At 39.1% G+C, this 27,330-nt stretch overlaps 4 protein-coding genes across 13 annotated transcripts; 3 read left to right on the top strand and 1 right to left on the bottom strand.

The window, feature by feature from the left end:
- The first annotated feature begins 479 nt into the window (after positions 1-479).
- pomk (protein O-mannose kinase) lies at positions 480-2,687 on the top strand. 3 transcript variants are annotated; one of them, XM_079472691.1, is made up of 4 exons: positions 480-688; positions 961-1,012; positions 1,087-1,250; positions 1,337-2,687. In XM_079472691.1, exons 2-4 carry the CDS (start codon positions 967-969, stop codon positions 2,102-2,104), a joined length of 978 nt encoding a protein of 325 aa, XP_079328817.1. In that variant the 5' UTR covers positions 480-688; positions 961-966; the 3' UTR covers positions 2,105-2,687. The 3 variants fall into 3 exon arrangements, with proteins under 3 accessions (XP_079328817.1, XP_079328815.1, XP_079328816.1); XM_079472689.1 differs by having other exon boundaries at positions 549-688; positions 961-1,250; positions 1,337-2,627; XM_079472690.1 differs by lacking the exon at positions 480-688 and having other exon boundaries at positions 852-1,250; positions 1,337-2,627.
- A 74-nt stretch (positions 2,688-2,761) lies between these two features.
- On the top strand, positions 2,762-8,870 carry wdr32 (WD repeat domain 32). The gene is made up of 7 exons (XM_079472688.1): positions 2,762-3,405; positions 3,667-3,780; positions 3,941-4,138; positions 4,231-4,433; positions 4,964-5,038; positions 5,521-5,666; positions 6,591-8,870. The coding sequence occupies exons 1-7, from the start codon at positions 2,993-2,995 to the stop codon at positions 6,960-6,962; spliced, it is 1,521 nt and encodes a 506-aa protein (XP_079328814.1). The 5' UTR covers positions 2,762-2,992; the 3' UTR covers positions 6,963-8,870.
- cpxm1a (carboxypeptidase X (M14 family), member 1a) lies at positions 8,006-15,532 on the bottom strand. Its single transcript, XM_079472687.1, has 13 exons — positions 15,206-15,532; positions 14,506-14,615; positions 14,105-14,244; positions 13,823-13,907; positions 13,333-13,483; positions 13,061-13,134; positions 12,843-12,966; positions 12,117-12,313; positions 11,843-12,022; positions 10,331-10,625; positions 9,620-9,759; positions 9,432-9,534; positions 8,006-9,306 (listed from the first exon to the last, which is right to left on the bottom strand). Exons 1-13 carry the CDS (start codon positions 15,474-15,476, stop codon positions 8,996-8,998), a joined length of 2,181 nt encoding a protein of 726 aa, XP_079328813.1. The 5' UTR covers positions 15,477-15,532; the 3' UTR covers positions 8,006-8,995.
- A 523-nt stretch (positions 15,533-16,055) lies between these two features.
- Positions 16,056-27,283, top strand: slf2 (SMC5-SMC6 complex localization factor 2). 8 transcript variants are annotated; one of them, XM_079472670.1, is made up of 22 exons: positions 16,056-16,146; positions 16,710-16,752; positions 16,967-17,053; positions 17,423-17,769; positions 18,085-18,306; positions 18,451-18,484; positions 19,520-20,487; positions 20,614-20,699; positions 21,674-21,784; positions 22,221-22,388; positions 22,523-22,625; positions 23,164-23,251; positions 23,331-23,481; positions 23,594-23,690; positions 23,785-23,961; positions 24,166-24,260; positions 24,378-24,465; positions 24,617-24,724; positions 24,817-24,894; positions 25,575-25,661; positions 25,742-25,810; positions 25,979-27,283. In XM_079472670.1, the coding sequence occupies exons 3-22, from the start codon at positions 17,017-17,019 to the stop codon at positions 26,558-26,560; spliced, it is 3,696 nt and encodes a 1,231-aa protein (XP_079328796.1). In that variant the 5' UTR covers positions 16,056-16,146; positions 16,710-16,752; positions 16,967-17,016; the 3' UTR covers positions 26,561-27,283. The 8 variants fall into 8 exon arrangements, with proteins under 8 accessions (XP_079328796.1, XP_079328800.1, XP_079328801.1 ...); XM_079472674.1 differs by having other exon boundaries at positions 16,066-16,146; positions 18,121-18,306; XM_079472675.1 differs by having other exon boundaries at positions 16,069-16,146; positions 18,145-18,306.
- The last annotated feature ends 47 nt before the right edge of the window (positions 27,284-27,330 follow it).

Below are 27,330 nucleotides of genomic sequence, written 5' to 3'. Positions count from 1 at the left end.
ATGTGTCAAACTGGTTTCTTTAAAATGATCCAAAGATCCACGTAGCAATAAATGTCATCAGTGATGAGCAGATCGAATATAAAAGTATTGAAACTTTCAAGATATGTGGTGATTTTATTCAAGTTTATTTTAAAAACAGTTATTTTAATATGTATTATGTATATAGAATTTCAACTAGCCTATGTTAACAAAAGCATAGACATATTTTCGCCATCTTAATAATTATGAAAGTGATTATGTGCGGAACTTCTGATGACGTCATTCGCTCAGCATTCCTTTACCCGAGAGCGGAAGACAGAAAGGCAGCGAAACATAAGCATCTTTTTTCTGACTCTGCATTATGAGATGATCATTTCAAGTATTTTAATTTAAATTTAGACAACTTTTTCAGAATGGTAGGCACTGTATCCTCTCAAATCACGAAAGAAACCGAGTTAATCGATGCACCCAAAGTACCCGACTAGGCTGGTAGGTTATTCACCGAAAGGACACTAGATGGCGATCTGTGTTCCGGGCACAGTAAACTGGTCTTGGACACTTCGTAGAGCGAGACGATCCGGAAAAATAACATTGTACAATGGTATTTGGCAGCGTGGATTGAAATACTAAATTTGAAATGTATAGTTTCAGAACCGCATAAACAGAAGCAAGTTGCGTGGGGAAAACACGTTTTTTCGTATGCCATCAGGTGTGTCGAAAACATTGAATTATTTCTGACAGTAGATTTGATAGAACCGAAATAACGGTTTCAGTTTTCTTTATTTTAAATAAGTTGCCAAGTCACTTAGATTTACTTACATTTAGACAAAAGGCAAGACACGCGTTAACACCTACATGAGCTTTGGTGTCAACCTTAAAAACTTTTTTAAATGTGAAAAATATTTGTAGACGTTTTGTCAAAAGTTATTAAAACGCCGAATCATTCATTGAATAAAATATTGACTTTGTTTTTATCAACAGGTTAAAATGTCAGTATGGTTGGCGCTTCTAACTATGGCACACGTGTGGCAAGGTGTGGACTGCCTGTAGTTGTGCTTTGCCTGGCAGCTCTCCTCTGTGCCAACCTACTGCTGTATTTCTACTTAGATGCCCTATATGAGGAAACCAGTCCTCCCTCAGCACACATGAGGTGTCCATCTCGCCACTTTAAAATCGGAACTATGACCACGTGTACCCCTTGGCTGCAGTGTCCAGAAATTCGTGCTGACGTCCGTCGAGTTAAGCTCATTGGACAGGGAGCTGTAAAAAAGGTGAGACGATGGATTTAGCTTAAGTTATTTAGTTGTTAAACCTACTGTCTTTAGAGACTTACATGGAGCTTAATTGTGTTTTCCAGGTCTATTTGTCAGAATGGCGAGGGCAGAAGGTCGCTCTCTCAGTCTTGTCATCTCAGCACTATAAAGATGATTTCCTCCATGGTGTGTCAATGCTGCGTTCCTTGCAGAGCGTTCACGTTGCAACGCTTGTAGGAGCATGTGAGGAAGAAGGTCTGTTTGTAACAGAATACCATCCTTTTGGATCAGCTCTGACCCTCGACGTCACCCTTGCCGAAGACCGATATCGCTGGCGAAACTCATGGCATACACGGCTACAGCTGGCAATAGACTACGCTGCCTTTCTGGCATACTTGCACTCCAGTCCGGTGGGCATCCGTGTGATGTGTGACTCCAATGACCTACACAAAACTCTCAGCCAGTTTCTTCTTGCATCTGACATGCGTCTGTTGGCCAACGACCTTGATGCACTTCCTGAAGTAGTAAGGTCACGCCGAGGGGTGAAGTGTGGGCACCATGAAATAACCGGAGACTTTGTTGCTCCTGAGCAGTTATGGCCCCACGGGGAGGATGTTCCATTTTCAGATGGACTGATGCCTGACTACGATGAAAAGACAGACATCTGGAAGATTCCAGATGTGACACGGTTTTTATTGGGGAATGTCCTAGAAAGTGATGTCATCCATTTTCATTTGTTTCAGATCCACACAGAGTGCAAGAGAAAAGATCCCAAGTTGCGGCCCACTGCGCTTGAGGTCCTCAGTTTTTATCGCTCTGTCTATGACAACATGCTAGAGAGTCAATCTCGGAGAGTTCGAGATATGTTATAAGCAAGCGAATGGCGTCTTATGATCATTAGGTTTGAGAGAGTGGTACTTCTTTAAAGATGGGGTTTGTCATTTCACGTTGACATTGAGTAACGTATTGACACTAAAATTAGTTATTGATTGATAGATAGATATTACATTAAACATGACGAGCTGCATCATCTCAGAGTTTCAGATAGTCCCAGCTCCAAATGTATTCTTAAGAACTTTTTAAAAGGGACTGATGCAAAGCTTGAATCTGTTTTGTTTCAAGTTCTTCATTTAATTTTAGGAATATGTCAATAGATCATTCTCCACAATGCAATTGCTCTTTCTCTAAATTGGACTTTAATAAAATATGTTTTATTCAAGAACACATTGTGGTAGTGTTGTAATAATTTGCTACTACTTGTAGAAAATCGTGGTGTTTTACGATTGAAAAATGATATTTATTTTAATGGCTTTCTGCATGTAGGCGTTGAAAATGTATTAGTCCAAAAACTTGTGGTGTAACATCTCAAATTAAAATGTGTTAATATCACAAGCTAAATTACCCTTTTACTTTTTTGTCAGAAGCAAGGGACATTTTTTATTTTTCTAGGACTTTATTCACGTGTTATTTAGTAGCTTCTAAAAGCTATTGCACCGTGCTTTAATACGGTTTAATTTGAACCACGGTGGTTTTAACATATGCAGGAACCGGAAATACGTAGTTAGTTGTACACTCGCACATCCGCAGCAGTCTTGTGTTTGTATTAATGGATGTTTAAGCGGTATCTGGAAGCGCTGAGAAACGGCCTGGCGTGCAGGTCCAGTGTCTGTCCCCATAAAGCTGGAGAAGCGTGAGTAAGGAGAGCAGATCTGCTCAAAGCTGGCGTTCAAAACGGAGCCGCTAACAACACTCGCGCAACAATGAGCTCGGGACAGCCGAGCGACAATGAAGACCCCGAGGTGCTGCGCGCCGCCCGTGTCCGCGAGCTGGACGGCGAACTGCGGCACGAAGAGGTAAACACCGATGAGGACAAGGGGTCAACGAGGCCACCATCTCCGCAAGCGGGCCAGGAGAGTGCATGTGTGCAGGGCAGCTCGAGGCTCGAGTTAGCCGGAGATGGTCGGACGGGGTCTAGGGTCTCGAGCATGTACGACTCTCTGTTCTCGTGGATTTGCAGGAGGACGATCCGTAGGGGGCCTTTCGTGGACCCTGTGCGGGATCAATTTCGGACCATGACACGGCTTTATTCGTCCATGAGCCCGGCTACTGATTCTGTGAACCTAAGCACACAGACTCACGGTGCTGTCTTTAACCTAGAGTACTCACCGGACGGGTAAGTTACGTGAGAAAATACGAGTTTGTCATTTGATGAGTTGTCATTTGTCGTGTTCGTAGTCCACAGAATGAAACATACGTTTACACAAACACAAACCTTTAAATAGTACATTTTAAAATCAGAAAAACTGTCTTTGTAACGGACTCTAAGATTTATTGTTTAAAACAAAATAAGAGACACAACACAAAGTTGAAAGCTTTTATTGTTTTTTAAAGGTATTTTTGAATTAATAACTATCATCACTGAATATCTGTTTAGGTCGGTTTTGACGGTTGCTTGTGAACAGACAGAGGTGCTGTTGTTTGACCCCGTTTCCTCCAGACATATCAAAACACTGGTGGAGGCTCATGAGGACTGTGTAAACAACATAAGGTATATAGTCACAAACATATTTTATGCCACGTCTGAGTGACAAGCCTTAATTTCGTTTGCAAAAGAGTTCCATATGAAACTTCACAGCATTCCATGCTTAACCTTTGCCCGTTTGTTTCTTTGTGATGTCTGCGTGCGGTTGATCTTGTGTCATATTTAGGTTTCTTGACAACCGGCTGTTTGCGACCTGCTCTGATGACACTACTATTGCATTGTGGGATTTGCGGAAACTCAACACGAAGGTGTGCTCCTTGCACGGCCATGCCAGCTGGGTCAAGAACATAGAGTATGACACGAACACTCGCCTGCTGGTCACATCTGGATTTGATGGAAATGTCATTACGTGGGATACCAACAGGTATGTGTGTTTGCGGGTTATGGTCGGGTGTATGTTTAAAGGCTGTTGTGAGTTTGCACATGACTTGATCATTCTGCTGGCTGTCCGTTAAGGTTTACAGAAGACGGCTGCCCCCACAAAAAGTTTTTTCACACACGCTATTTAATGCGTATGCGTCTGACTCCAGACTGCAGTAAGATGTTGATCTCCACCTCCTCTGGTTACCTGCTCATCTTACATGATCTTGACCTGACCCAGAGCCTTGAGGTCGGCAGCTACCGTATCCTACGGGCCCGCAGAGCTCCGCTCGGCACAGGTATTTGCATGTTATAAAGCATAAACGCATGACATATTTGATACGTGGGAAATATAATAAAATGTGAAAACTAGAGAAGCGGTGGTATGGGAAGCACTTATGCAGGAGCTGATATTTGCTCGGATAGATTTGGGAAGAAGTCGTAACATAAGAATGTGCTTTTCAGGTATTAAATTAGAATAGAACATAAAATGACATAAGTTAAATAATAATAATCTATGGTGAATTCATACAGAAAACGTGTTACAACAGTTATGTTTAGAGTATTCTTGTTTGTTGCTTTAAGTTCAGAAAAGCAATTTAAAAAAGCATTTTGTGTCTATTATTGATATTGATATATACTGTATACAATTGTGGTGTATATGTAAATAGGTATTATGTGAAATAGCTTGTTCCCTTTCATTACTAAATTATTTACAACAAATCTTCGTTTTCAGAATTCTTAACCTTTAAACATTTTCCAAATTCTGCAAGATGTATACAAATTTATGTAGCACAAATGTATATTGAGAATCTCTTCTTTCTCTCAGAAGGTTCATCGGCAGGTCCCAGGTCAGGGGGTTCTCGTCATACTATTGACAGCAAAATCCATCCGCATAGAGAGGGTAAAGCTTAAATAGAATGGTTTTACATATTATACAATAGATAAGTACAACTACATTTATATTGCTATTATTTTTTTAAAGTGCAAGTGCTTATTCTATTCTTAAACTGTTCACCTAAAACAAAAATGCAGTCGTCAATTATTCACCCTCATGTCTTCCAAACCCTGTATATTACTCGTTTTCTGTGGAACACTGAATAAGACATATTTCGAAATGTCACCGTGGTTTTGTGTCCATAAAAAAGGTCAGTGGGGACTGGTGTTGTTGGGTAACCAACATTCTTTTGAATATCTTTTGTGTTCTGCGTAAAACGTAAGTCATATGGGTTTGAAATGACTGAAGATTGAATAAATGGCTCAATATTTTCATTTTTGGGTGAACTTTTCCTTAAACCTTTACTACTTCAGTTTTTAGTCAATCTTACCCATCAGTGATTTTTAGGGTCATTATTATGGTTCTCATTATGTTCACATTTTGTCCAGGTTTGTCACCCAGAAACAGTCTGGAGGTCTTAACCCCAGAGATCCCAGGTGAGAGGGACAGAGGAAATTGCATCACCTCCTTACAACTGCATCCTAAGGGCTGGGCCACACTTCTCCGTTGCTCCAGCAACATGGATGATCAGGAGGTCAGTAATTTGCCTAAACAACAGTTCAAAAGTACAGTGTAGTATACTTTTCTTTACAGTGCGTGGATAATTATTAGGTACATTGATTATCTGTTCATATTTTGTTCAAGGCACATTTGACCAATTCTAAATAATTACAATTAATTGTGTATACTGTATAATCAGGGATATATAATAGTTAGCAAAGGCTTGAAGTGAAAAAACGCTTTATTTTAAGGTGTGCAGAATTAATTTCTATTTCGTTTACAGGTATATCGAGTAAAATAAAACAATATACACTGAAAAGTCCAAAAATATGAAATGTCCATAATTAGAATGCAATACATTGAAGCGTGACCAATGGAGTAGCAAAATGCTCATTGGGTTAGCAGTCAAACAGAAACAAAGTAGAAGATATACAGTTTACCTGCAAAAGAATGAAGAATTAAGATGAAGAATAATGTGTGAAACCATGAGAAACCCTTAAGGAGACTGAAGGGTTTCTTGTGGTTTCACACCTTATTCTTAATCTTAATTCTTCATTCTTTTGCAGTTAAACTGTGTGTTTCCTTTGTCTGTTTTTGTGTGACTGCTAACCCAATGAGCATTTTGTTCACGCCTCAAAGTTGCAATTTCTTGCGATGCATTTTATATTGCATTCTAAAAATGGGCATTTAATGTTTTTGTACTTTTCTGTGAATCTACTAACTTATACCTATTATATATCACAAAAAACGTATATATTAATAGTATATTACTATTAATAGTATATAGTATAGTTATCATATAAGATTGATGTGGTAAGGAATTGGTCAAATGTGCCTGTAGAAAAATATGACCAGACCAGATGCACCTTATAATTCGGCACTACCGTATAGACAACAGAATGGTGGAAAACCAGGGGGTTTTATCTTTATCTAACAGTCTGTTTCTTCCCTTCTCCAGTGGACGTGTGTGTATGAGTTTCAGGAGGGAGCACCACCTCGACCCCCATCGTCTCCTCGCTGCTCTCTGCGTCTCACGCACTACATCGAGGAGGCAAACGTTGGCCGTGGCTACATTAAGGAGCTATGCTTCAGCCCAGATGGACGACTCATTTGCTCACCGTATGGTTACGGTGTGCGTCTGCTGTCTTTCGACGAGCAGTGTGGCGAGCTGGTGGACTGCATGCCCGTGCAGACGGCTCTGCTGCGGGAGGTTCGCTCCATCTACTCTCACAGCGATGTGGTGCTCACAACAAAGTTCTCACCAACTCATTGTCAGCTAGCGTCGGGCTGCCTCAGTGGACGTGTATCCCTGTACCAACCACACTTTTAACCACAAACAGATCAACTAATTTACATGAATTGCTGAACTATATCTTTGTACCTGCTACAAATGGCGGACGCATTTGACTGGTCAGACAAATGTTGATGGCAGGTTATGGTAGAAAGAAATGATTGTGATTTCTTGGGTCACAGCATCGTGTATACATGCAAGTTTGCTGTTTTTAGATGTAATTGTCATTTACGCTATAAACTGTTTGTGCAGTAATGAGAGATGATGGCATGAGTCTTCACTCGATGGAGCAATGGAGGTTGAATGTGGTCGGTCACATATGTGAACGTTGGAGAATTGTGAGATGTTTTTCATGTTTGCTCATTCACGCAGTAACAGCTTTAGCCATTTACATGTAAGTCTTACTTTATCTGTAAGCAGTTCAGGCTGGTCATGTTCTACCTGGTGGCAATTTTTGCGTTTTGCCAAACATTTTAGTCTTCGCCATGTTTTTTTATGGAAGTATGTGGCTTTACTTTCTTTTTTATATGTTTGGTAGTCTGCTTGTTCTTAACACTAACTTAAGTCTGATTTCTAGATTGTCAAATGCAGTATGTACTGTGTACGTGTGTGTTAGGATGAACACATTTACTACTGACTGGTTGGTCTGAATGATCTAGAGAATTCTGTTAGTTTTTGTTCATACATATGGACTCAACAGGGACAATCAGTGGTCCGGATGAATACCATGATGTGATGCTCCTAACACATCGCTGAAGATTGTGAACTCTGGACATGAGGACAGTGCGAGGTAGCAGTTGGATACAGGTTTAACTGATTGATGAGTGTTTTATATTTTGAATTTAGCATTCTCCAAATCGGGAGGAGGGACAAATATGGATGTCCAGCTTTTTTGGGACTAATATCAGTGGTTCAGTTATTATAAAAGAGTGACCATACTTTAACAATGATTGTCATAGAGTACGAATCACTCTCTTTATGTTAACATTACTAAGGATGCAGTGGTACAGATATATTAAATAAAGAATTTTTGTAATAAGTTCAGTTTGACACAGAGAAGAAAAAGTGTATACAAAAGAGGTGTTTGGGACACTTTATGCTGCTAAAGTACACTGAATAAGCATTGGCATGTCTCGTATTCCAGCAGATCAGCTGTTTAAAAGCTGTCCAAAGAGGGCCTGTGTGCTTCAAAAAGTAAAGAAACCTTGTACAAGAAACAGCACGGATTCTTAAATATTTCTCATACGGGTTATATCAAAATTCTCTCTTCAAAATCTTAAAACATTTTAGGTCTAAATGAGATATTTGTGAAAAAAAGAATATCTGAAAGATGTTTTTTATATTTTATTAGCTTTTTGTATCAATAACATAATCTGAGTGTAGAATACCAGCTACAACTTCAGTTTTTGTTTCAAAATTAGACATTCTTAGAAATATGTAGTGGTAAAAGAAACATATTTAGTTTAGCTACCGGTCAAAAGTTTTATAACACTTGAGTGAAATGTTTCTCATTATCTTAAAAAGAGTTTTGATATGAGGGGGTGTGCTTCTGAAATCCGTTTCTTGGAGAAGAATCGGATTGTGCAAACATCTTTTTCATTACAAACAAAAATTTGATTTAATAAAATTGTCTATGAAATTGACTTTGAATAATGAAGAGCAGCCAATAAAAGCACATAATTATTGGGAATTCCTTCTATATTGTTTAAAAAACATTTCTGGTTGAGACGTTGGGCTGCTTGATAAAATGCCATGAAACATTTTCTGCAAATTCTAGGCAAAAGATGACAACACTGAAGATGCTAAAATATAGCAAGTTAGATTTCTGTTCACATTTTTTAGTCGTAATGTAATTCTGATAGTTCCCTTTGTTATTCCACGGATGTGATAAGCTACTATTTTTCTAAAATGTGGGAAAACAATACGAATAAACGAGTAAGTGTTCTCAAACTTTTGACCGGTCGTGTATTTTATTTCCATTATAAAAATGGAGGGTGTAGTGGTGAGTAATGTAACAGTTCAGAATCTCAGTGTCTCTCAACCTGTGACAGACCGTCTCAATATCTACGAGTTCATTTCGGTTTGACTTTGTTAAGACGCTGCTGTTGCTCTCGCTGGCGGTTGACAAACTTGGTGCTGGCACGGAGTTTGCGCATTCGCATGGCACGGATCCGTACCTGATTGTCCCTTGGGATTTTCCTGCCTTTAGCTAGAATCTGTTTGAGAAGATCTTGTGATGTCTTCGTAAGGGTAAAGTCGCAGATGGTTGGCCGGGGCTCTGACCCTACTGAGCATTGACGGATGCGGGGGTAGTAACCTTCTGCCCAGACAGTTACCTTATACTCGCCTGGATTCATTAAACGCCAGTAATCACCACCTACAGCTACACACACACGAACGAAAGGAAGAGACGAAATATTGTATAACAAAGCTGATAAAATAATCAAAATATGTAAAAGTTTTTATTAGGGCTGTCAATATGTTAATTTTAAAAAGGAAAACACATACCAGATCTTATGTCATGATCCAGGCCTTCGACTTTAACGACAGCATTTGCAATTCCAGCTTTAGTGTCCTTGTCCCTGATGACACCCTTTATGCCTCTGTGCACCTGTGAAGAGGGTGGAGAGAGAAATTAACATTTGGTTCAGACGTAGCTATGTGTTTCACATACGATGCAGGGGAAGTAAACACACCTGCTCCATGTACAGAAGGAGAGACTCTTTGTTGTTCTCCCACTCGACAGGGAGCTCACTGGCATGAGGAAACTTATCACATGACAGCTCCACGGTTATTTCAAAACAGTTAGTGTGGAGGTAACTGAAGTCATTCATACCTAGAAAGTCAAATGAAGAACAAAATGAAAGATTAAGGGAAAAGGCTGTAAAACGATTGATCACATCCAGTGTAAAACATGTAACTGGATGTTTGTTTTGTATTTATAAACACATACATATATATTTAAGTAAAATATAAAAAGCAATTCATGTTTTCATTTAAATATCAACAAATTTGTCTTAATATGTGTGTTTATAAATACAGTATGTGTTTATAAATACAAAATAAATATGCACAGTACACATGTAATCACCAAAAATTATTCTGGATGTGATTAATCGTGATGAATGGTTAACACCTCTATCAATATTACTTTAATATCGGTCTATAAAGCACTTCTTTATGAGGAACGTGGATAAACAAATATCTAAATATATTTAAAGCGGAAAAACATTTTAAATGCTCCTAAATAGCTTTTTTTGTAAAGTAAATAAAACATAAATGAGTAAATGAAGACATGGTTTTTATTTCTGGGTCAACTGTTCGTTTGACTTGCACATGCAAATTATAGGCAAACGTCGAGCTCATCCATTCGTCCTGTAAGGTGTATGTGTTTGCTGTTGACTCACTTCCTGGAACCGTGTGCCAATCAGCTCCATTGATGATGTTGTTGTGCTGCTGAAAGTCTTCATAGTGACAGACTCTCCGATCTGGGTTTGCCATCGCTAGATTGGTGGATGCATACACAGCAGCCAACCAGCGAAAGAAATCGTTGTCTGCGGTGGGCGTGTCCAGGCGAGGGATCCAGTCGCGCGTGCAGTCGAACGGGTAAACGACCACCAGCTCTCCTCCGTGCAGATTAGCACTCAGAACAAATGGAATGTCTTGCATCCAACTGATTACGGCACGTGTCTCTGGAGCAATCTAGACATGGGCACATGTGCATTTATGCCATATAATAATCTGCAATTGAGATCTTTTAAGGATAAGGATAGAAGGTAGCCGGTTCGAATCTCAGTGCCAGCAGGTCATGACTGAAGTGCCCTTGAGCAAGGCATCTTACACCTGATCGCTCTGCAGTAATGTGCCATTGTAAAAAACTACTTGTATGTCGCTTTGGATAAAAGCGTCTGCCAAATGAATAAATGTAAAAAGGCATAAATTGGAGTTTCCCCAAAAATCTAATTGGTTACTGACATTCTTCCAAATATCTTTCTCTGTGTTTAGCAGAACAAAGACATTTATACAGGTTTGGAACAATCTGAGGGTGGGTAAATGATGGCAGAACTTACATTTCTGGGTGAACTATCCCTTTAAGACTATCACACTAAAGTATATTTTATTGAGCATTTTTTATAGTAATGATTTGACTACAGCTGGCAATCTTGTGTAAAGATCTTGGGTATAAGGCATTCTGAAACATGCTTTGGTCCACCAGCGCATTAATTGTGGAGTGTGAATGAAACCAGAGCCACTTTTTGACATGTATATCGAAATAAAATTCCTTACGATGATTCAAGTCTCCTGGCCCACCCCCAAACAAACTTGAAACTTCACCTAGAATGATCCTAAAACTCATATTAGATCTTTAAGTTCTTTCAAACATGTCCCCATTTTTAAGCTTGCAGAGGAGATGGTTCATGTTTATGGATGAATTGAAAATGTATGCCTTTGCTTGTGAGATTGTCAGTAAGTAATGTGTGTACTTTTCTTTCAGCCCAGTGTGTTTTCTTTTCTTCTGGAGGCCCCGGCACAGGGAGCCTCAGCTGAGAGGAAGTTCTCACATTCCATGCAGATGTGCAGTGTGCATCAACAAAGAGACTATTGAAAAGTTCAATAAATATGACTTTTTGTGGATAAACTCTCAAAATCTCTAAAACTTTTTTGGCCAGCTACCATGGAGGTCTTATCTAAAATGAAATCGTTGTTTTCAGCTCAACTGGTAAAGCATGGGGGGGGGCTAACAAATCCAATGTCATGAACTCAGATTCAATGCACTTACAGGTTAAAACATCTACCAGATGCGTAAATGTAAATACAACAATCAATACCTTAAAAAAACAACAGTGTTTTATAAGTAAATATTGCATGATAAAATACCAAAAAGGCAATAATAGGGCTTATTTTACAGGTATACGTACTAAAGCTTCGGTTGAGGTGTAGTACTCTGGCATTGGGATGTAATGGTTGCTCACTCTCCTCTTGTCTGTGGCCAGCTCCTGAGCGTCCCACATGATGTTGTTGAGGTCAGGAAAGTTATGGTTCATGTCGATTCCCTCAAAGCTGTAGCGTCCAAGAGCCCATCCAGAAAGTTCTGAACCCTGATGATAAACAGATGCCAAATTCAAATAGCTTTCTTCTTTTAACACATCAAACCTTTAATACAGCCTTCTGTTCGATTACTTTGCTTCACACCTTCTCATAGGCCATTTCATATCCATCTGGATTCATTGATGGCAGCAGGTGGATGCGTGTGTCCTTCACAAGCTGTACGACACGCTGATTGCCTCGCTTATACTCACGGCATATAAACTGCATGAGGTTCAGCAGGAGCTCACGGCCCAAGACTTCATTTCCATGCATCCCGGCGACATAGCGGAACTCTGGCTCACCTAATGATTGGAAATCAAACAAACTTTAGCAATATTAGTACTATAAATAAATACTGTATTGTTTTTAACCTTACTATAATAAATACTACAATGTACAGTATATACTACAGTTTATCAATTTACTACAGTATCTATACTAGTATACTATAATATACTACAATTTACTACAGTTTATTTTAGTGAAACAGTACACTATATTGTTTTTAAATGTGGAAGACGAACCCTAACCCTAACCAGCATCTGATCAAAACGGAATGTTTATTCTGGCCCAACAAATGATAAAAAGCAGATGTGTGTCAACAACATGTAACAAAGTTATGACGAATTAGAAAAATCAGAAGATTAAAAGCAAACAAATCACATTCTACTATTTGTTTTAAGAAAGAGATATTTGAGATGTTGAAAAAGGCATTTGAACTCTATTTAGGTGTGTGGTCTATTAGAGTAAGTCTCTGGAACACATACATCAATTACGGGGACCTTAAATAACCTCATACAATGAATGCAGGGTCTGGAAGTGAACGCTTACCAAGCTCATGTTTCCCTGGGTTATCGGATATTTCCATAACATAAAGCTTCAGTCCCGTGTAGCTCCTGCCAATGGTGTAGATGCGTGTTATATCTGGACACTCGTCTGTCACAGACTTCATTAGCTGGAGAGAAAGTGATTTGTGTCAATTCATTTAAGGGAAATTTCGAAAGTAGGATTGTTGTGAAGACAACGTTTGAGATCTAAAACGTACTTACTTTCCTCATCTCATTGTAATTGTGATGTCTGAAGTCCAGGTTATCTGAGGATCCGCTCACGGACTCGTCAGGATCTACGAACACAGACAAGATTTGCAAAACTGTGCATAGCAGTGTATAACTACTCATTGGTTCCAAAATACACTATACAAACTTCATTACATTCAAACCTAACTAAATTTTATTTTTTATTTAAACCAGTTTCCATATGTCCTGACCAAAACTGTGGTCATGAACTTAATATTTAAAAATTCAGTAGTGTAATGTTGAACCTGGCACTGGGCAGCCCAGCACTTCAGCCCGGAGGCAAATGGTGCCGTTGCTGAACCACGTCTGGGGGTTAATGCGAATGTATTGGGCCACTGAGGGCTCAGGGAAAAGAGCCAGAACCGGAGTCTCTTGATCTTTATTCCCGACAAACACCTGCACAGAGAGTCAGCTATCAGGAGAGATACAGTAAAGTTAACTTGCAATAGAAAGTAAAAGACACAACTACGAAACATTACTAAACAGGCTTTTCTCTGACAGTATTCAAAGATGTATGTCTTGCTTATTCCTAAGGTCTATTTGTTATGTTTTCCGTTTATTGGACAGGACTGGGAAAGGACCTTGATCCAGAACTCAACTAGTATTGCTCTCCCTATGAATCTTAATGCCTTAATCTGCTGTGCAAGTATTTTCTTACAATGGACTCTATCAAAGAAATTCTCCATGATGCAGAGTTGAAAAATGTAGGTTAGATGCACTTTTATAAAAACTTACCGCCTCCTCTGATCCATTCATGCAGAGCTTCCAGACCAGTGAGTCATTACTGAACTGCACTTTATAAGTGCGGACCCAGTGCAAGCTACACACATACACAAACAAACACAACTCACAATTTAGTGAACAATTATTACCATGAACAAATAGAAGTCTGTAGAAGTAAGGCCATTTGAAGCAAATTTTCCTAAGAAATGAGTAAACGGTCTCAATATAGTGTTGTTTCCAAGTTTAATAGTGATGATAAACTTTATATCTTCAGAGTGTAAAACACACACTGACCCCCAGATGGAGTTTCTGCCTTGTAAGATGACCCCAGTAAACAGAGTTGGTCTGAGAGCATTCAACTGCAACCACTGTTCCTGATCCTCCAGCTCCGCACACCACGCTCCATCATACTCATCATCATCCTCTAAACCAGACTACACAGCACAAAGCAATAGATTCATCTCTTTATCAATCTCTGAACACAAGCGTAACCATAAAAAAATCAACAATTGTGTCTAAAACAAAAAAAGTGCTTAATGATGCCAATAAGAAACTTTTCTGCCTCACAAAAGGTTAGTTGGAGAACCAGAAATGGTAACTTTTGTGGCACCCTTTTTCAGAGTGCAATTCCAGACTTATTTATTATCATTAAAGAATTTATATACAGTTAGCAAACATATACAAAGTGGGCTGACCTGTATGTTAAGGCGTCCTCTATGAGCACCTAACCCAACATTCAAATACGAGGAAGCCTCCAGCTGTTCATCAGACACTTTTAGAGACTCCAAACCCAGTGGTGGACAATCTGTCAAGACATGGACACAGGCATTCAACATAGAGGCTAATATAAACAGCTACTTATTAAGCCAGAGAGGAGAATGTTTCCCAAAAGTGGATGTGTGTGGATGCACGTGTGTGTGTGTGTGTGTGTGTGTATGAATAAATGCTGAATCAACATCATGTTGATTTATTGTTGGGGCTGAATCAGCAAAATTTCGGGTTATATAGCATTTTTTCTCAACACTGAATGAACAAATTAAGCATACACCATGTAACCAAACAGATCTGACCATTCACTGCAAGTTTTAATACCGTTTCCAGAACAAATAAATCATTGAAGAGTTTATTTTTACAAGTTTTTTATTGTGCATTCCAATTAATATTTTTGCCATAATAACTAAAAAGACACTGCTTACTAACACAATTAAACATAATAAAAAACATTCTTCCCAAAAATATTAAATATATATTAAAAATATTAAATTCTTCCAAATTGATAAGCATTCTTTGTCATGGTTTAGAGTAACTTACTTTGGTAATAACTTAAAAATGGTTAAAAAATCTTTTTATAATTGTTATGTTCCCTCCGTTATAGCCCATAGAGAGATAACTCGCCTGATTTCCCACGAGCATCTTTGTGGTCCTGGTGTCCGTCTTCACTGTGCGCCTTCTCTTCACTCTTCCTTTGCGGCTCAGTGTTCTCCTCATGGTACGAGCTGGTGGGTTTCGCTTTGTCCAAACTAACATTTTGAGTCAGATCTACTAATAATTTTAAGTGATTATTGTCAGCTTTAGAAACATAACCGATCGTTTGGATTTCAGATTGCGAGTCATGCGCAATGCAAAGTATAATTGCAACACAGAACGATAAGCTTTGCATAAGCATTTTCGTGCTCCAATAACCTCCAGTGATGTCCAAGCAGAACTTTAAACCCAAATATTTGCAGAACGCCCCCGTAACACAATAGCCTACCAGACCGCTGCTATAGTACCGTATAGTGTAGAATAGACGGCATGTGGACTAGGTGTTTTCAAGAAATGCATTTTAATGCATTTAAAGTTCAATCATCCACGCATAACGACACACTACCCTACAAATGCTTCAACACAGTGGTATCACGACATAAAACAAAGTGACATCTTTGGGCTTTTTTGTGGAAAGTATTTCTAATAAAAATAAATGTCCTAGCAAACAAATGTCGTGGACTCTTTTAAAGGCTTTAATGCCACGCTAGGTTTTTTATTTGCGAATTACAGTAGGTTTTAATGCATTTTTAAAATAAGTTTTGTACCGGTTATTATCCCTTTTGTACTTTTGTTTAAGAATTCCTGCAACTTAATAGGAACGTGTATAATCTCCTTCACATTATTGCAGCTGATATAACAGACCCATTATTATTCCTACTTGTTTAATTTTGGCGCGCACACTTGATGCCCCCTATCGGTTGTTTCCGTGAAATACATCACTGGCTCCTCCCACATACATATGGCGGCTCCTGAGAAACACAACAGCGCGTTCATCATGGAGTTTATCAAATGATCCTCGGCGATGTCTGGTACACATTCAATGCCATTTCTCCCTTAAACACGTGTGCGTGCGCTTTTCTTTTACTTTTACTTTGAAATGACGCATACGATTAAATAAGCGTACCCAGAATGGGCTTGACAGCTAACGTAAGTAAGTCGTGGTTTGTTTGACTGGATGTCGTAAACGTCTTCTGCTAACTGCTCAACATCCATGAACGAAACGTTGCCGTTATTAGAGTTGATAATACTCAGCTGTTTGTTTGTGTTTGAACGGATTGTTGAACCAGACTTCACGGTGGCATGTTTGACAGTATTTGGATATCCGGGAAGGATGTTTATTTGTGGTATTTGTCAAACCACAAAACATGTCTCTAGCTGTCAGTGATGATTTAAGCTGAAACTTAAAACAAACTTTGGTTTCGTTTCTCGAGCCTAGCATGCTTACGTTGGTTGGTTAGCAGAGCGCATACCGAAAGTATTCCCGCCTAAAGACTTGGACAATTGAAACCGACTTCTCGGTTTAAACTAATCGGAAAACCTTTTATTTTATTTTGATCTTTGTCTGAATTTGTCCCATTGCCTTGTTTTTCAGGCGGCACACCCACCTGATACAACCCTTGCAACATGGATCACAGGTCTGTTGAACATCAAAATCTGTCATATCTTATCTTGACGGCTGATGGTATTGTATGTCTTTAGATGCTGTATTTGTGCAGCCTACCTCATCGTATAGGAATGGGTGTCAGTGGCACAGACTGAACTAAACTGGATTTGGTTAGCTAAACAAACGAGAATTTGACATGCTCTTAGTTGTTTTAACACATGATGCGTGCATTTCACTCTATACAGATGACATGGATGACTTTTAGAGACACCTGGCTATCTTTCGTCACTATAAAATGTCGAGTAGTCTGAAGCAACACATCACCTCTATGGGTGAGATAGATATCCCCTGTGTGGCATTTATGAACCCTACAGGGATGCTTCGTGTTGGGCTGCTTTTGATCTGCTTGTGGGCTTATGGTGCATTGGCATTGCATGTCTTTAAGAATATGGGCGAATGCAATATCTTGCTTAATCCGTGCAAAATTTCCCTCTTTTTAATCCAGATTTATCCGTTTTAATCATGTCAGTCATACTTCTGTACCTCCTGCTTACCCGATATTGCTGATAGTCTTATTAAACCTGTGCTAGCATGCAATCCAGGTGTGTAATGTGGTTCAGCTACCATGCGATATGAAGGAGTCATTGTTGTATTTGCGTCTAGCCAGACTGTCTCTGTGACTGTCTTTGTTTTTTTTTTAGTGAAAGATCTCATTCCACTCGGTATTCCACGGCACCAAAGTTCAGATGGCACATCTCGTCCTGCGTCGGTTAGACCTTGCCTTGAACCCACCGAGAAGACCCCGAAAGTATCAAGAACACATCCTAAACCAACAAGATTCAACAAGAGCGCTAAGACAGAACTGAACAGATTGTCAAATTGCAGTGTGGTTATGAGAAAGCTACAAGCAAGCAATGGAAACATTTACCCATGTAAAGATGGGTCTCTCGGTCCTAGGTCTAAAAAGGACCTCCAGAGGACCAGTTCTTACATAAGAGACAGAGCTATATCTCTGGCTCTCACTAAAGAGCTGAATGAAAACCTGAGGGTAACTATTAATTCCTTCTTACTGTCTCTAATTTCTGTCTGTTCTGTTTTATTCTTCCATTTTTCAAATTTCTGTTGCTATTGTTCAGATTGTCAAATACACACATAGGAAAGCTGGGAATAGCCTTCTAAATAATTCATTTGCTAAATGAATGTCTCAGTGGTAGTCAAAATGATACATTAGCTCCAAACCTAAAACAAAAATTCTATTTTTAATTTATTATAGTCATAACTCATGATTAATACTCCTGTGAGTGTGTCTGTCTCCTGGCATATAACTTCCATCACTATTATTCTTCTGTTATTCTGTGTTTAGCTCAACAAATGTATATTACCTCCCATTGATGTTAAGTCTAGAAGACATACTCTTCCTCAGCCGTCTCACTCAAGGCCTCATAGTTCATGCTTAGTCAAGGAGAGACCCAGAAGCTCAGTTAGCACAGCGCAGCGAATCCACCACCGTCCTGAGCAGAGAAAAGATAGAATGGAGCATAGAGACCACAAAACCTCCATTTATAACAACATGTTCAATCGGAAGGTACATAGCTCCTAAAAGAGCCCAAAACTTATATAAGATTTTATGCCAATATAATTACAATAAATGCAATATATATTTTGACAATCTGTATCTAAAAGTGACTGTTCATGGTAAGCATGTTTCATCATGTGTTTTTTATTACAGGAATCAAGCCCACCTCATGGGAGGCCTACTCCAGGTAAACATTGGTACAATTTCTTGTTGTTGCATGAAGCCCTGTTTGCACTGCGTATTTGTTTTCATGCTGGTGACTTGAGTGAGGTTGACCATTGGCCAATGTGTGTCCAGTCCTAAGAAGAGACTTTATGCAAAAACAGTGCAGCCTTTTAAAGAGGCTTCCAGTGGAAGCCTAGACAGTGGAGTTTCATGTCAGCTACTAAACTAGAGCGCTAGTTAACTGGAGAAGTTTAAAGATTAGTTCATCCAAAAATCATTAATTTTTAATTTACTCTCCCTTATGTTGTTCAGCTTTCTTTGATTAAAAAAAAACCCCCAAAAAATGTAGATTTTTTTATTAAGTTTTATGAAATAACTGCAAGTCATGCTGCACATTTTAAATGTCCTGACGGCATCAAACGTGTTTGGAGGAAAGCAAATATACTGTAAATACAAAGTCTTGACCTATCTCTACAAACAACACAATTCACTCCTCTGCTCTGGTGTTGTGGCTATCGAAGTTGTTTTGGTTTTTGCACATTATTTAAAGGTAAACGTTCTATACTGAGCCAGTGACGCAGTTCAAGCACGGAAAATAAGAAATTATATCAATATTTGCAGAACACTTTAAATATATGCAGTTGTGTGGAGGTAAAGGGACACAGTTCACCCAAAAATAAACATTCTGTAAAAAAACACCCCCGAGTTGTTCCAAATCGGTATAAATGTTTTTTGTTCTGCTGAACAGACAAGGATATTTGGAACAATGCTTTAACAGTTCTAGGACCCCACTGACAACCAAAGCAGGAAAAATAACAATGGTTGTCAAATGTGCCCCAAAACTGTTTGTTTTCCTACATTCTTCAAAATATCTTCTTTTCTGTTCAACAGAACAAAGAAATGTATAAAGCATTTTTCCTGCTACGGTAATCAATGGTGTGTTGTGAGAACAATCATGTGTTGCTCATTGACATTTACTCATTGATTCGTGATCTGTTGAACATTTTCTGAAACTAAACTACGGCTGTTTGTGTTAATTTCTACTTTCTGCCAACAGAGGGCAGAGAGTCCCTTGCTGCAAAAAGAAAAAGAGATTCTAGTACAGGCAGTGAAAAGGATCACAAACGTCCATGCATAGATGCCAGGCTCACCCCCAGCTTAACCCCCGGTATAAACTCACTGCCAAAGTTTGTCAAACAGGGTTTTTTGAACTTTGCCAACGGGTCTGTGATAACCATAAAAGATAAACTGAGCCCTAAACCACTTTCACAAACATCAGACCCCAATAAACCAAGACCTTTGCCATCCTCCAGGCAGCTTTTTAAACAAGAGACTGGCAGTAAGTCAAACACAGAGAGTGACAAAATGCATTTATTCCAGCCCACTAAACAGCCTAAAGATGCTATGGTGGCACACGCCAACAAAAATCCCCAAACTCCACCCAGCCAAAACCCTCTGCACAAAATCTCCCCCAAGTCAAGCGCCACGTTTGACAGCATTGAGGGCCTCTTTAAACCGGACCCCTGCCAGCCAGCACCCAAAACACACAGCAAAAAGGCAAACGCCAAGCAAGAATGCAATGCTGCCCCCACACACACAAGCTCCTTGCCCAGCCTTAAGGAGAGCGTTAAAATCAGCTCGTCCCCCCATCGGCCCGATCTGAGAACACCCAGCTTTGCAGGACATGCTGGTACATGTAAGATGGAATCGGATGAAAGAACACAGCTGAAAGTGGAGCAGTCACGCTGCCCCAAGGCTAACATGCCTGTCCCAGCTGCGAGTGTGAAAGCAGAGGAATCAAGTGAAAAGAAACGCTCCCCCCAGTGGAAAGATCCCTTAGATATTGAGCTGGGTGATGATTCAGAAGATGATCTAAGAGAAGGCTGCACTATCAACCTGAGCAGCAGTGATGAGGATGAGCAGCTCCCGTCCCTCAGGGAGATCATGGATTGGAGAGCCTGCGAGCCTGTTACCCCTGAGAAAGACGCTTTCTCAGAGCCCAACACACCAGTGCCAAAAGCAGCAGTAAGTGAAAATCTGACTGTACATGAACAGAAGAAACACATTATATGAGCTCAAGTGTCATTGGTTATCATTTGTTGTGTCCTTGTAAGCAAAAACACCTGTTTTTTTTCTTATCATCTGTATTAGCCCGTGACAATGAGAGCAAAGACCAACGCAGTGAGTTACAGAAATACACTGGAACAGATGCTGCAGGAGAAGGAACAAAATGAAAGGTTGGTCCTTTAAATGCTAACGCTGAGAAATCACATTTTGCGTTTGTAATGTGTACCCGAAGTCATGCAGCTTGATGAGTTACATTTATAAACTATACAGTCACCGACTTCTGCCTTTGATGCATTAAACAAATTGTTCTCCTAAAACTGAAGTCTATGATCATTTATTCACCCTCTTGTCATTTAAAATATGTGTGACTTCCGCACGCTTTCTTTTGGGAACTATACAGAAAACACCTGGTCCCCGTTGACCTCTATTGTATGGACAAAACCAATGCAAGTCAATGGGGACCAACTCTTTTCTGATACTTACATTTTTCAAAATATCATATGTATTCTTCAGTAGAAAGCCTTACATGTTTGAAATGACAAGAGGCTGTTTAAATACGGACGGGATTTTCATTTTTGGGTAAACTATGATTTTAAAATGGACAAAATTGGGACTGAATATCATCTAAATAATTTGTGTCTTGCCTTGAAGCCAAAAGGAAAGTGCGTGGAAGGTCTGCATTTGCACCAAGAATATGTGACATCAGCATGTCACGATTAATAGTAGCGGGATAATGTACAGCAAGACCGTGTGTTATTGCAGAATAAACCCCAACAGTGGGATCAGGACCCGACGCAAAGTGGAGATATTTGTTTCAGCCTGTAGGGGTTTATTTCATAACAGGGAACATTGAAAAAGCCCATTGGAGGCACAAAGAGTTTTCATGGGCACGCACCACTTATATTTTCTTTCAGAAAATTAAATGTCTAGTCCTAATTGTTATTCATTTTGCATTCTGCTTTGTAATAAAACTGGGTGTTTAAAGTCGACAGATTAAATTGTTCATTCACACCCTTAGTCTCCCAAACCCGCGATTATGTATTAAAAGTGATTGAATTAATTGAAACAACACACACCATTTAGACATGTTCCTGATAAATGTCTTATAATTACTTTACTAACTTTGTTTTTCTGTAATGCACAGGTCAAAAGAGCTGGAAAGACGGCTACTAGAGTCATGTCAGGAGGACCTGCTGAATTTAAATGAGGATGAGAACAGTGATGCTAAAGAGGAAGATATTTCACTTGAACAAAGGTAATGTGTTTTTACTATAAGTGGTCTTCTGTTAGGCTTTGTTCGTACGGCATGCAATTCCAGTTTGTTTTAATAATCCAAACTTTAGGAAGGAATCAAATAAGTACAGTTTGTTGAGGCAGTGAGGTCATTTCCATTATATATCTAGCATTAGGGTTGCTATAGTAATGGGGTGTTAGCAAAATGCACAGTGACTCTCGGACAATTGGGAGCAGTTATGAATATGGAAAAAGCTGAGAGGGAACTGGAAACTTTGCTTCTACCCATGGCATCATGCTGTAGGGCTGAACTACAGGGCACGTGAGGCATTAGCACACCGTTTTAAGATTCTACTATGCAAAGGTGGATAATGAATGAAATGTGCTTTTCAGTGTACCAAAAGGGAAAAATTCCCTTTGAGTATTATCGTTAACCATGACTATCTGTTTATGTTTAGGGAATTTTTGCAAAAGTTCTCGGTCGCCTCATGCGCCATTAGGGAGATCCACCCGGGAGAGGAAATCTTAACTCCGGCTAAGTTTGGTCGACTCTTTAACCACCTAACGCTGGACCTGAGGAAGATTAGCTTGACTCCACAAAACCGATCACAACACATTTTCCTTCAGTAAGACTGTCTATTATTTCTTGCTTACGATATTAAATGTTTAAATGTCAAGATGGGCAAGTTTTGGAAATCACATTTTTTGTCCGTGATTCAGATTAAGTGTTGAGCTGAGTGTTTTGTTATTTCCTCTGTAGGGCCCGTACTGAACAAGTGCTGTTTCTGATCAGCGCAGGCTTGTTGAGGACAGCCTATATGTATTTTCCTTGTCAGCCTGAGGTGACACTCTGGCTTTTTCAGGTAAAGCCATCCACCTGTCTTATATTTAATTAAACTACAGTATCTCATAACATGTGCAATGTACAGTAAATGTGTGGATATCATAGCTTATTAAATAATGTATGCATATCATTGCATTAGATGCATATCATTGCATTTGAAGTATCATAGCACAAGCACAATTTCTTTGCCTTAAGTGTTCATGCTTTTTGTGGCGCCATATGTTTCATGTGATATACTCTATATTTAGATTTTCAGTTGAATTTGATACATTATTGTGTTGAAGTTTGAAGCTGCAGTACTCCTATCTGTTACAAAATCTGCGTGGCTGGATTTTGTTCAGGCCTGCTTGTATTATCCAATGTGAAACATATACACCCTTGAGACATTTACATGAACATGCCAAAACGTATACATTTCAGTTAGAAAACTTATGTCACTTAAACATATTGGACTAAAACAAAAATCCATTCAAAATCCTAATTGTTTTGTCAGCATTAAAACCACAGAAACGTTTAAACAATTATTTCCTTGAAATATAAGAGCATTACTTTTTCAGATGATGTCCGTTCACCCAAACCCCATCACTTCCTCGCGGATCCTGGACTCTCTGCGAAGCATCGCTCTGTCTGCTGCTGAGCACATAGGTATACTCACTAAACCACGCATTGGCCAAATATTCTTATAGAATTGCAAAGATGGTTAACTTTGTGTTTTGTTTTGCAGTGGAAAATCCAAACACTCAAAGCCAGAGGTTTAAAGTGTGGGTGCCCACTTTACAGGATATCACGCTTGTGTTCCTTAACATGGGAGCGTCATTCATCAGCCTTTTCCCTCTTGAAGCCCTGCAACCTCCTTTTACAGAGGGAGACCTTTTGTAAGCTTTTAACCTTTCTAACTATTACAGTATTACTGTGACTATGTTTTGTGGAAGTTGAAAAGTAATTATGAAGTGCCAGTAGTTTTTGTTCCTTTGTATTTCATTGCAGAGAGGGCTTTCAGCCCGAAGAAACCAGTCACGGAACGGAGATCTCTGACCAAGCCAATGACACGTTACCAGCACACAATTTTGAGAATGTTCTCAGGGTAAGTTGAAGGGTGTCAGGGTACATACTACAAGTTTATTGGCAAATTATAAAACAGGTTTCAAGTGAAGTGTTTTGTTTATTTATACGTTCAGTACCTGTCTCTGTGTACTGCGTTGTGTCCGAGAGCGTACACAGACGAGGAGCTGCTGTTGCTTGTAACAGTTGTATGTCGAATTGGACTGGAGACTCATTTCCAATTGCTGCCGATCGGACACTTCACTCTCCTACTACGAAATCTGCTCAAAAACATCACACACTGGGACATCCAGGTCAGAAATTTACTTTCAGTGTATTCGCATGAAATGACTAGCTCCTCCCCAAAATGAAAAATGTCATCTCCTCGCTCATGTCACCAAGAACAGAAAAAGAGAAAAAATATGATTTCCATGTAGTGAGAAGTTTTATGTTGAAGTGAACTGTAACTTTATAAAAGAATCCCTCAAGTAACAGAGCTTTTCTGTTATAACATGCAGTTATCTAAAGCTTGCGAGACGTTGAGTGATTTGTCAAAGGATCATCACAACCTCAGGCGACTCGTTTATCTTCTGCCAGATGGCAGACGTGGAAAGTGAGTCTAAATCTGTAATGTGACATAAATATTGATGCTACCAGTTCACATTATGAGTGTAGATTCTAGAAATAAAGAAAGTTAATTATTAAATTATATTTTCTTTTTCAACAAAAGGCAATTAAAACAACACCTGAGCGTGTCTATCATCTCTAAGCTTTTAAACCACACCTGCACGTACAAACCCTCAAACACAGAGTTTAAGGTAAGAATAATTTGTATTAAAACTAGAATGTCAACAGATTTTCAATGGTCACATAATATAATTGAGCAGGTGTTATATGGAATGTGACTGTCAGACACTTCATTTGCTTGACATATAAAGGAATTATAACTGTATGACACAATTCTTCCAGCTCTCTGCGCTGAAAGCTTTTCTACCTCATTTGCGCCCCTCTTCCCTGGTGAAAGCTCTCAGGTCTTCAAAGGGCACTGAGGATTGCCATACCACTCTAGACCAACAAGTAAGCAGAAAGTCCTCTGAGGACTGAGCGCTATTGAATCATTACTTTTTTAATATCAAAGAGTGATGTTGCAAAACCATGTATTTTTACAGGCATATTACCTCTGCTACAGCCTTTTGACGTTAACAAATGAAGCTTCCAATTTTGAATTTCTACCCTCAAACCAGAGAGTAAGTGTCTTTAATACATATTATAGTCCAGTCTTAAAGAGACAGTGTCTATGAATCAGTCGCATAAAAACACTCCGTCTGTGGACACAGTCACCATTCTGTGTTTTGGTACCACTCTGATCCACAGGGGCCGATTATGAGCTGAACAAAAATTTCTGTGTAAAGAGAAAGTCCTTGTGTGTATTGAAGTGAGCTCTGATTTTAAAGAGGACTTAGTTCATTATGCATCATTGTGCCTTTGTTCGTTATATGTGACATTGTTATCATGTGTAAAATTATTTGGGGACGGTTTGATACAGCTAAAAGCAAAATTATGTCTTCCCGTGCTGTTTTTAGATTTTTGGGTATTTGCTCTGAAGTCGTATTTATTTATTAACTTGAGGAAAAGTTATCAAGTCTTGCTAAGTCACCTCAACTAAACCACGTTGTAATTATATACATATATAATCTATTACTTAATTTTTTTCTTTCTCTGTGTGCAAAGACCTTTAGTCCTTATACAATGACATTGGTGCTTTTTGAAAGCCTTCCAGAATAAAAGTTCACTCTACCGTGGGTTTAAAGTGCATCATGAAAATAACATAATCCGACTTTGGTTTAAGTCTTTGTCCTGTCAGGTTTTTGTTATATACCATTTTCATACTTCATTTGGACTGACTTTAGCTTTCTTTCACTGCCAGAACGAACTACGGAGTCTCTCTTCTCAGCTGGAGAAACACATCAAGTGTGACATAAGGGAGAGCGAGAAGATGCTGTACAGGAGCAAAGTAAAGTGCAGCTTTATTCTGTTCTTTGTTCTGAAGATCCTTCATTTTTATTGACAGCCTGCTTGACATCTCTTCTGTAGGTGAAGGACTTTGTTGCAAGGATTTACACCAGGTGGCAGGTGCTTCTTGTACGAACAAGGCCTCAAGAGGTAATAGTGTATATCCTACATTATATGAAATGTAGAACACTGTCATGTTATGAAGTGCCAGGGTCTTTGCATTCACAATCTTAATATATGCAACTTGAAGCAAAGCATTGTGAAAACCGAGAGGGAAAGCTAATTCATGTTAAGCTGAGGTGCTTTTTTTACACATAGGGAAAACTATATGACTACTGGAAGCCCCTACCGGAGGATGAGATATCTAACAGTCCTCAGGGTAAGAAATGCCTAACAGCACAAGACACTTCAGACAATGCCGAAGAAACTCAGAGTAGAGATGTGAATCGTGCAGAGGAAGATGCTGAGAGCAAAGAAGAGGAGGAGAAGCAAAGGGCAGAAGAACATGAAGATCCTCAGGGGAGTGAGGATGTAGGACAGGAGCACGATGAGTGTACAGATAACTACAGAGAGGTAGAGGAGCAAAGTAACGAGGCAACACAACAGCTGATGGAGCAAGATGATGATGATGATGATGATGAAAAGCTGAAAGAAATGCCTGAGGAAAAGCTGGTTGGAAGTTTTGAAGAGTTGATGGAGAGTGATGGAGATCTCATGAGGAGAATGGTGGAGCTTCTTAATGAAGATGAAGAGCCGTGTGAAGACAAGCGATACGTAGAGGAAAACAACAAGGAGTTAGAAGAACTTGAGAGCTTGTTAGAGAAAGATGAAGAGCTGTTAAATAAAAGCAACGTAGGAAGTGATTTGGGAGGGGATGTGATTGGACTAGGAGGAGTTTGAGGAAGAATTGCTCTCAGGTCATTTTAAGAGAATTTTACACTGCACCTTTTGTTGGCATTAATGCACATTATGCAAAAAATGTATGTGTGTGTTTTGTGCACTCATTCATTGTTGAATTGTTGCATACGTGATGCATGTTTACACACTGTTTGTAATGACCTAAAATATGTTCTGTATTTTCTAGTTGTGTCTTTGTTTTTAAGATGTCAAATTTAGTCTTATTGAATGGCTGTCTACTCTTTCGCAGCAGACACGTTTTTATGTAAATATACGGCAATGTCTGCTTTGTTTAAGACTCTGTTCAGTCTCTCATATCTTTGTTTAAAACACATGTACAGTATATGGACGCTGTTAGCTCTCAGGATCATGGTGTGTGCTGGTTATGCTGCTGTCTTATCTGTTCATTTTTATTGCTTTTCTTTTTTACAAACAAACAACAGATCTTTATTCAGAAACGCCACGCGGGATTTGCTTTAGTCTATTAATTCCACATTTTTTTTAATACAAAAGCAAGGTTAAACCATTACTAATGTTGCTGCAAACTTTTATGCTTGAAGACCTTCCCAATAATTCAGTGGATGCAGATTAAATGGTAGATCATTTCAGAGTGCTTTTGCTATACGGATAAATTATTTAAAATCGAAGTTTTGTATATTGAGATATTAAATATCCCTTGGTTATTTTTATGAAAATAAAATACTTCTGCAGAAAAAGTTCTCTGTGTTTGTGCTCACACTTCAGGCCATTATAATCTTGCAAGGGTTTACATC

This window comes from Barbatula barbatula (assembly GCF_947034865.1).
Source record: "Barbatula barbatula genome assembly, chromosome: 14".
NCBI classification, from domain to species: Eukaryota; Metazoa; Chordata; class Actinopteri; order Cypriniformes; family Nemacheilidae; genus Barbatula; species Barbatula barbatula.
This window is presented reverse-complemented; position numbering and strand designations above follow the sequence as displayed.

Coding starts and splice junctions, on each gene's coding strand:
- slf2 (XM_079472669.1), top strand. Junction 22,389..22,522: donor TCACAACACATTTTCCTTCA/GTAAGACTGTCT, acceptor TTTCCTCTGTAG/GGCCCGTACTGAACAAGTGC. Junction 25,662..25,741: donor AGATGCTGTACAGGAGCAAA/GTAAAGTGCAGC, acceptor TCTCTTCTGTAG/GTGAAGGACTTTGTTGCAAG.
- wdr32 (XM_079472688.1), top strand. CDS start 2,993: ATGAGCTCGGGACAGCCGAGCGACAATGAAGACCCCGAGGTGCTGCGC. Junction 3,406..3,666: donor CTAGAGTACTCACCGGACGG/GTAAGTTACGTG, acceptor ATATCTGTTTAG/GTCGGTTTTGACGGTTGCTT. Junction 5,039..5,520: donor AATCCATCCGCATAGAGAGG/GTAAAGCTTAAA, acceptor CATTTTGTCCAG/GTTTGTCACCCAGAAACAGT.
- cpxm1a (XM_079472687.1), bottom strand. CDS start 15,476: ATGCTTATGCAAAGCTTATCGTTCTGTGTTGCAATTATACTTTGCATT. Junction 10,626..11,842: donor ACACCTCAACCGAAGCTTTA/GTACGTATACCT, acceptor GCCCATGTCTAG/ATTGCTCCAGAGACACGTGC. Junction 9,535..9,619: donor TCCTTCTGTACATGGAGCAG/GTGTGTTTACTT, acceptor CCCTCTTCACAG/GTGCACAGAGGCATAAAGGG.
- pomk (XM_079472689.1), top strand. CDS start 975: ATGGTTGGCGCTTCTAACTATGGCACACGTGTGGCAAGGTGTGGACTG. Junction 1,251..1,336: donor GACAGGGAGCTGTAAAAAAG/GTGAGACGATGG, acceptor TGTGTTTTCCAG/GTCTATTTGTCAGAATGGCG.